This window comes from Peromyscus eremicus, chromosome 5 (genome assembly GCF_949786415.1).
Source record: "Peromyscus eremicus chromosome 5, PerEre_H2_v1, whole genome shotgun sequence".
Lineage (NCBI taxonomy): Eukaryota > Metazoa > Chordata > Mammalia > Rodentia > Cricetidae > Peromyscus > Peromyscus eremicus.
Window position 1 is genome coordinate 73624519 of NC_081420.1, and position 9246 is coordinate 73633764.

At 44.6% G+C, this 9246-nt stretch overlaps 1 protein-coding gene across 10 annotated transcripts in view; it reads right to left on the minus strand.

Annotated features, from left to right (window-relative positions):
- Positions 1–8789, minus strand: part of Abi1 (abl interactor 1) — a 92660-nt gene extending 83871 nt beyond the window's left edge. For 8 of the 10 annotated variants that reach the window (XM_059263685.1, XM_059263682.1, XM_059263679.1 and 5 more), the window contains exon 1: positions 8527–8758. In XM_059263685.1, coding sequence (XP_059119668.1) covers positions 8527–8643 — 117 coding nt within the window. In that variant the 5' untranslated portion in view covers positions 8644–8758. Of the gene's footprint in view, positions 1–8526 lie in introns of all 10 variants that reach the window. The other 2 variants (XM_059263687.1, XM_059263686.1) reach the window with 1 other exon arrangement.
- Between the last annotated feature and the right edge of the window lie 457 nt (positions 8790–9246).

Consider the following 9246-nt stretch of genomic DNA (forward strand, 5'->3'; position numbering starts at 1 on the left):
AGACAGCACACACAAAACCTGCACGACATTAGACCAGACAAAGGACCAGCAAAAGGGAAGGTGAAATGGACAAAAGTCTCACTCTACACCAAGAAGCTATTTGCAAATGATACCTGCTGGGAAAAGAAAAATCAATTTTCTACAATGAAGTGTTACTGCACTGTGGTTACCAACCACACTCCAGAGCAAGCTGCACACCAAGAGCAAGTGACCAACACAAAAAGCAAAATGGACTCCATGTTTTTTTGTTCACTTTCTGTTTTGTCGTCATTTTTTGTCTTATTGAGGTTTTTTGTTGTTGTTTTGATATTCTCTCTCTCTCTCTCTCTCTCTCTCTCTCTCTCTCTCTGTGTATATGTGTGTGTATATATATAGATATATATATTTTTTTAAATTTTTTTGCTTTTGGAGGTGCCCTGCTCACATACACACACTGGTTGGGAGGTAAGATGGATCTGGAAAGAGTTGGAGGGGGAAAATAATATGATCAAAATATGTCGTATGAAAAAATTATTTAGAATGTAGTTGGGGATTCTGCTGGTTTAGAACGTGGCGGTTGTAGGTTCTCTTCCAAGATCCATGACTTCACCAGCTCTGGGTAGTTGGCTAGGTTTCCAGGACCAGACATGCTTTCCTTCTTGTTGAGCAGGCCAGAAGTCCAACAGATTGCTTTTTTTTTTTTTAAGTGACTCACTTAGTGAGTCAGCTGGGAGACATTCTCCAGTGCCGCCTCTCCTCATATTGGAGCATTATATTCCATTAAAAAGAAAGAACGAGAGAGAGAGAGAGAGAGAGAGAGAGAGAGAGAGAGAGAGAGAGAGAGAAACAGGTGTGGTGGTTCACTCCACAGTTCCAGCACTCGGGAGATAAAGGGTAGAGGTTGCCATGGGTTTCGGATCCGCTTGAGCTACATGATGAGACTATCTCAAAAAAGAAAGTAAGAAGGAAGGGAGGGAGGGAGGGAGGGAGGGAGAATGGATTATTTTAAGTCATTTAAAAACAATCAATGGAGGGACTGAAATATGGCTCAGCAGGGAGGGCTGCCAGTGAAAGCCTACTAATCTGAAATTGAGGTTGATCCTCAGAACCCACAGGGAAAGGAACAGACCAACTCTTGAAATTGGGCACTGTGGCACGTAAACAACTCTCTTCCCCCCCCCCCTTCTCTCTCTTCCTCTGTCTCTACACACACACACACACACACACACACACACACCCCTAACTAATGAAAAGTAAAGTTAAAAACATAGTAATAATAGAACCTGTCAGATGAACTAGTGCTAGTTTGGGGCAGAAGTGCAGGAAAGAGCTGAAGGATAACAGTGTGAAGAACCATGCACAGCTAGCTGTGTGGCATGGTGGTTCTGAATTACAGAGCAAAGACAGAGGCAGGAAGAGCAGGAGTTCAAGGTCATCCTTAGCTACATAACAAGTTAGAGGCCAGCCTGGGCTACATAAGAGGGAAGAAAAGAGCCGGGCGGTGGTGGCGCACGCCTTTAATCCCAGCACTCGGGAGGCAGAGCCAGGCGGATCTCTGTGAGTTCGAGGCCAGCCTGGTCTCCAAAGTGAGTTCCAGGAAAGGTGCGAAGCTACACAGAGAAATCCTGTCTTGAAAAGCCAAAAAAAAAAAAAAAAAAGAGGGAAGAAAAGGAGAGCAGAAAGAAGGAAAGAGGGAAGAGAGGAAGAAGGAAGTTAGTTGTTTAATTTTGTTGGCATCTGGTAAGGGTCAAGGTCTCATTCTAGTCTAGCCTAGGTTGACCTGGAACTCAGTAACACAGGCTGCCATGAACTCCTAGTGAGCCTCCTACCACAGCCTAAGTGACAGGATTACAGGCAATAGCCATCACACCAGGCCATCATACCTCAGTACACTTAGCAACAATAACACATTGCTCTTCTTAGACACTCTATTTACCCTCAGATTCTCTTATGAACACTGATAAACTACCAATTAATTCTGAAAATTTTCTAAGTGAAGAAAATTAGTAGAGTCAAGAGTAAAGTGTATTTGAGTCAACAGAATGATACCACTAAAAACAACCTCAAAGTCTGCTTTCTAAAGATATACTGTATATCTAAAGTATATACTGTTATTAAATATTAAAGTATTTCTAAAGTATATACTCTTAAAATTATTAAGTCAGCTATTTCTTTTTCTATCAAAATCCATTAATTGTTATTTTTCCTATTATCCTTTCAGTGATGTACTCTGAAAAAACTGAGGGGGAAGAGCCTCCTTAAAATGGACAGCACCTTCCAGCAGTGACCCAGACATACACAGGTCTGAGAGAAAAGCCATCTTTGCTCCTTATTGCTGAATCCATCTACCCCGCCATTACTGCTCACTGCTGCTGCATCCTATGCTAACTAACAAGAGACTACAGCTTCTTCAGCCTTCCAGGACAAACTGAAAACCACTCTCCAAGAATCCTCCAGGCTTTCAGCTCTGAGTCTGCTCAGGCAGAGAGTCCTGTGGACTGAGCAGCTCCAGAGTATGAAGCCTCTCCAGAGTAGAGACGGCCATTACTGAACGGCCCAGCCCATACTGTGTATGCCAATCTAATGCATTTCCTTTGTCATTCATAGTCATGCTATTGGCTCTTTCTCTGGAGAACCCTAACACACCCAGCCATCGTAAATTGAGGGTCATCTTCTACATCATCTCCACTGCAATGTGCTACCTCATCACAGGCACAAAAGCAGTAATGCCAAGCAACTCTAGATCAAAATCTAGAGCAAAAGGTTTCCTCCACATGAAAAATAAACAAAAATTCTTTAAAAATTAAAAAAAAGTCCCATCAGTTCTTGCTACTAATAGTCCCAAAGAGACTTACTGAGTATATTTTAGGGCTACATATCGTTTGGAAGCTTGTGTTAAAACTAATGTCTTCTCTCTTTTTCTGCTTGTAAATTTAATGTTGAGAGGTTTTTTGGTGATACTTTGATTAGTCATGGTCTGGCTTGTTTTCTTTTTTGAGACAGAGCCTACACAAAGACTCACTATGTAGATCAGACTAGCATCAAATGCACAGGAAATCTATGTGCCTCTGCCTCCCTTATGCTGGGATTAAAGGTAAGTACTACCACACCAGGCTCTTAATTCCTCTTCTTCACTTTACTTTCTCTAGTTTATTCTGATAGATGAAAAATACTAATACTCCTTTGTGTTCTAAAAGAGATGTTTAGCTCTTCCAGGGTACGGCTATTTACAGTACATATTTATTCTTAGTGAAGTTAAATACTAAGACCTAGATACTGTGAGTCAACAAAAAATATATTAAAAAGGAATTGGGATAAGAGGTTGAATCTAATATTAGATTATGCAAATATCATTCTATAAATTCAGTAAGAACAGTGTTCATATGAAAAAGATAAAACTTCAGTTCAATGTAAATTTGAGAATATCTGAGAAGTCTTGGTTGGAGTACTACACACACATACACACATTGAGACAGGATCTCACTATGTAGTCATGGCTGGCCTGGAACTTGCTCTGTAGACCAAGCTGGACTCAAACTCATGAGATCTGCCTGCCTCTACCTCCCAAATGCTGGGATTAAAGGTGTGCACCACCATACGGACCTAAGATTTATTTTTATTGTTTTAAATCACATGTATGCATATGTGCCTATGTGTTGAGCATATGCACATGACTGCAGGTGCCTACACAAGCCAGAGACATTAGATCTCCCTGGAGCTAGAGTTACAGGGGATTGTGAGCCTCCTGATAAGGGTGCTGGGATCAACTTGGGTCCTCTGGAAGAGCAGGCTGCACTCTTACCTGCTGAGCTGAGGAAAGAGCTAGCATGAGCCTTACTGGCAAATCTCCAAAGCACAAACTTCCCTGCTCTTCTGATTGCATCTTACAACTTAGAATGTATTTTAGGAATGGTGCTGGAACTGTGAGGCTCCCAGACCTGTCCAACAGGTCTACGTACTCCGGTAACACTCCTGAACTAGTCTGAGGTCTAGATTCTTATAAGAACTGTGATATGCAAACTACTCCACCCGAGGAGTCTGTCACAGCTGAGGAATCTGCGAGTCATTAACTGTACAGCCAAGCAAGATTTATTTCACTTCTCTGAGTCTTAAATCCCTCATCTGTACGAGGGCACTCCCTATGACAGACACTTGATGAGGAGTAAATACAAAGTAGAAGAGATTATAACAGAGCAGGCACTCAATAAACAGGATCAATTAGGACTGGTCCTCTTTATCTGTGTGCTTCAACAATCATGTATTAACCCTCCTGCTGAGCCAAACTCTTTTTTAAAGGACTCTCCACATGCTGTACATACTTTCTTGTCACTATTTCCTAAAAACTGTTGTGTAGGAAAATGTAAGAATTTAGGGTCAGCATGATAAAAGTGCTTCTGGTGACGCATGCGCACAAACACACATGCAGAGAAAGAAACACACACATAATTTAAAACAATAAAAATACTTTAAAAAAAAACATTTGCCAATCCAAATGAAGTTGGTAAAATTTCAGGCAGAAAAATTAAGAAGTGAAGTTCTAGGATCACCAAAGGCAAAGGCTGGAAAGGAAAATATGAAGACAAATTCCTTGGAATGCTAGCACAGAAACCATTGGCTCTTGAAAATGATAATCACATGGGAGGCATGTTTCCACACTGCAGGTCTGAAGTACCCTAACCTAACTTCTCAAAAGACCTCTCTATCCTTATCTGAGCCAGTACAATCTTCGTCCTAAGCAACCTTTCTTTAGTTTCTACTGTTCACTTAGCTTTCCTTCCTTCCTAGTTCCCCAATATAGGCCCTGTAGCAAGACCCTAACAACTCTAAAGTAACTGGCTGTGCTCAAGGATCAATGGTCCTAGAGTTAATCTACCAGGAAGAAAAAAAAAAAAAAAAAAGCAATCTTACATCAAACAGAAACAGCAAAGGCTTTTCTAAATACCAATTTATAAATATCTTATAATTTTAATATTTTGTTTGTTTGTTTGGTTGGTTGGTTTTGGTTTTTCGAGACAGGGTTTCTCTGTGTAACAGTCCTGGCTCCCCTGAAACTTGCTCTATAGACCAGGCTGGCCTCGAACTCACAGAAATCCACCTGCCTCTGCCTCCCAAGTGCTGGGATTAAAGGTGTGCACCACCACGTTCTGCCTCCCTATAACATTTTTTAAAAGACTTGTGTGTGTGCTTAAGTAAGCATGTGCACAAAGACGCCAGAAGGGGGCATGGGATCCCTTGAAGCTAGAGAGCTGCATGTGGGTGCTGAGATCTGAACTCTGGGCTGGTTGGTCCTCAGTGAAGAGTAATGTGCACTCTTGACTGCTGAGCCATTTCTCCAGCCCCTCCTCCTAACTTTTAAACTCCATCCTTTTTAAAACAGCTGAAGAAATCTTTTAATAAATTTGGCTTTTAATGACTCAATTTAAGAACTAAACTCAGCAGGGCGGTGGTGGCGCACGCCTTTAATCCCAGCACGTCTTTAATCCCAGGAGGCTCGAGGCCAGCCTGGGCTACCAAGTGAGTTCCAGGAGAGGCACAAAGCTACACAGAGAAACCCTGTCTCGAAAAACCAAAAAAAAAAAAAAAAAAAAAAAAAAAGAACTAAACTCAGCAGCGCACAAAGCACTGCAAGAACTCACCCAACTTCTCAGCAGAACAGGCCTGAATTCTCAAAACATAAGAAAACAACAGAATAAGTGCCATGATAAAACTCACACAGCAACTAATGCCTCACAGCAGGTATAGTAATTTTCCTCACCAGGCATGGTAGTGCATATTTAATCCCGGGAGATGAGACAGGGGAGGGGATCTCTGTCATCCAGCCCAGTCTACATAACAACAAGCTCCAGACCAGCCTTGGCTTGGCTGCCTAATGAGAGCCTGTCCCCTCAAAAAACATCTTTTTTTTTTTTTTTCACAGCTGGGTATGCTAGCTACACTTCTAATCATAGCACCAGAGGCCAAACAGGAGGACCAAGAGTTCCACCAGCCTGGGCTAGAATGAGGTTGTATCTGCAAACAAACACAAACAAAGCAAAGAAAAAGAAATAACACAACTACTTATCTTAATCAGGGCTATTACCATTAAAGTGGGTTGTGCTTAATTGTGTTTTAACTGTGGGTCTGTCTACACACTTATGGGTGCGGGCCCCCATGTAGTCCAGACAGGGTGTTGGGTCCCCTGGTGCTGGAGTTGCAGGCTGTCATATGCTGCATGATACAAGTGCGGGAAACCAAAAATGCAGCAATTTCAAGACTTTTCATGCTAAAATAAATAAAAGTTGTAGATTTTTTAGTATATAAAATACAAGATCACTTTTCTATTTTTACAATATATCCGCATTTCTGTAATTTTAAAATGTGTTTAATGTATTTATTAGACTTACTCATTTTATTTTTGAGTGTTTGTCAGCATGTATGTATGTATGTATGCCGGGTGTGTGTTTGGTGTCCCCAGGGGTCAGAAGAGGTCATGGATGCCCGGAACCGGAGTTAAGGATGGTTGTGAATCACCGTGAGGGTGCTGAGAATTGAATCCAGGTCCTCTGCAAAAGCAACAACTGCTCTTAACCACTGAGCCATTCCTTCAACCCCTTAAAATGTGTTTTTAATCAGCTATAAATAGTTTTCAAAAACAAGTAATACAGTAGGCATAGCCGGCATTCAACAAGTTTATCAGCAGACTACCAAAGTCAAAGGTTGGAAAAGAAAATATGAAGACAAATTCCTTGGAGTACTGCTCCAGATTGAATGTTACAAATACGGAAACTGACAAATATTCAAACAAGTCTGAAAACAGTATCTTCCTCTGCAAATAAAGCCTAAAGCATCTGCTAGCACCAAAACCATTGGCTCTTGAAAATGATAATCACGTTGAAGGCACGTTTCCACACTGCAAGACTGAAGTACTCTAACCCTACTTCTCAAAGACCGCTCTGGTCATGCCTTATCAACCAGAAGTGAAATTCTATACTCCTTATCTGATACAAAGAAATCTACTACTTTATTTGCACCTAGTGCAAACTGTTAGTTTTTACACAATCACGATACACAAACCAAACTACTGCATACAATTCACTTACAATCACTAAGAAACACAAGCATGCATCTGTCATAGTCAAAATGCCAAAAACTTCTTGATAAATAAGTAATTTCACATTGCGATTTAAAGACTAAATAATGTTTGCTAATCTATTTTATTCATATTCTTCTATACATTAACGAGTTAGAAAGAAATCTCAGAAAATAAGATTTCTGACTATGACACTACTGAGTTCAAAGGCAACAATCCAAGAACACTTGGAGGAAGGTAAGTAAGACATTTTCGCAATGAATTCCCCTATGAATCATTCGTACTTTATAATAACGAGTATACACTATCCTAAAGTGGAAGTAAATATGATGATGAGGAAAAACCCGACTTGAAAACCGTCAAGCATGCGATTTCCAAACCTTCAATTAAAAGAATTTTTTAGATGAAATCTATCAAACCCTCAGTAGTCACTCCCTGCACCTGATTGGGAGGTCTGTATAAATGTGACTCGTGACATTTTTTTTAAATAAATAAAAGGCACACCCTCTAGCATGAATTGACATAATCACCCCTACCCCACCCTCTAACGACACACATCCCGCTTTTCCTTTCCCAGCACCTCTTCCCTGCCCGTTCCTCTTGCAGCTGTCTCGGTACTAGACTCATCACATTCGGCAGAGGGGCGACAGAGAGTTGTGGGGGACCAAGGCAACCAAGGGAGAATGCGGGATCTCCGGGAGGACCTCGGACAGGGGAAGAGTGGCTGCGGGGTCTCCGGACCGACCCTGGCCAGGGAAGGCTGAGGGGTCTTGGAAAGAACCTTGGCCAAAAGAGGCAGCGTGGAGTAGAGCCCGGCCAAGAGGGAGACTGCGGATAGCAGAGCCCGGGCAGGGGAGCCTGCAGGGAGCACGACCGGGACAGGAGAGGCCGTGGGGCGCACGACTCTGCCAGGAGAGGTTGCGGGGAGTACGACCCGGCCAAGGGAAGCTGCAGGCAATAGAGCTCGGGCAAGGAAAGCTGCGGGGTCTAGGCGCAGACCCCGGCTAGGGTAGGCGATGGGGAGCACAGCTGGGCTGGGCAGACTGCGGGAAGCAGAGCTCGGCCAGGGAAGGCTTTGGGGACCGGCGGAGCCGGGGCAGATTGCGATGAGCACAGCCGGGCCGGGGCAAGCTGCCGGGAGCACGGCGGAGCCGGGGCAGATTGCGATGAGCACAGCCGGGCCGGGGCAAGCTGCAGTGAGCACGGCGGGGCCGGGGCAGGCTGCGGTGAGCAGGGGCCGGGACAAGCTGCCGGGAGCACACCCGGCTGGGCATACTGGAAGCGGCGTCGGGGCCGGCGGCGCCCGCGGCGGCCCTGCTCCTCGCCCATTTTCTCGCGGCCGCCACTTCCTGTATCGCGGCGGCCGCTCGGGCCGGGGCGGAGGGTGGCGGAGGGTGGCGGAGCAGGGCAGCTCCCACCGCGCCCAGCCTGCCCGTCGCCCCGGCCGCCCCCGCCGGCCGGCCGCCCGCGCTCCTCACCTGTATGTAGTTGTTTTCACAGTAGTCCGCCACCCGGGTCAGGTTCTGGTAACTCTCTATCAGCGCCCTCTTGCCAGACGGGATCTCCTCCTCTAGTAACATCTGCAGCTCTGCCATTTTCCACCCCTCCGCATCGCTTCCTCTCGCGTTCAAGAAACAGAGGCAGCAGGGTCCGCCGGGGACCGGAGCGCCGCACAGCCCAGACACTAACCACCCACCCGCCCTCCGCCGGGTATTGTGGGACTGCACCTCCTCCTCTTCCTCCTTACTCTCCCCGCCCCCCTCCACCCGGGACGCACAGCCGCCAGAACCTCACTTTCTCGCGAGACTCATTTCCCCCATGACAAGGGAACTTCCCCCCCACTCCCAACCCCCGTGGCATTGCTTTCTGGGAGTTGTAGTTTCTCCCAAGCTAGGCTGCGCATGCGTCTAAGGAGCCTCCCAAAACTCTGGAAGGAACTTGGAGAATCAAGACAGACCATAGTTTTACATCTAGAGTCTACTCTAGACCCCGGAAGATGGCGCCACAGGGTGATCTAGGCAATGGAATTATGTCTATGAGAAGACTTTGAAAATTGGCCGAACTTATTTAGAAAATGTCAGTAAATCAAAGACATCCAATCAGATAAGGATTAAAAACAGAAACTCTGAATCTTGCCTTTCTTGTGAGAGATGTGACTAAGACTTTGCCTTCTTAAATTAGGCCCCAATTCCTTTAAA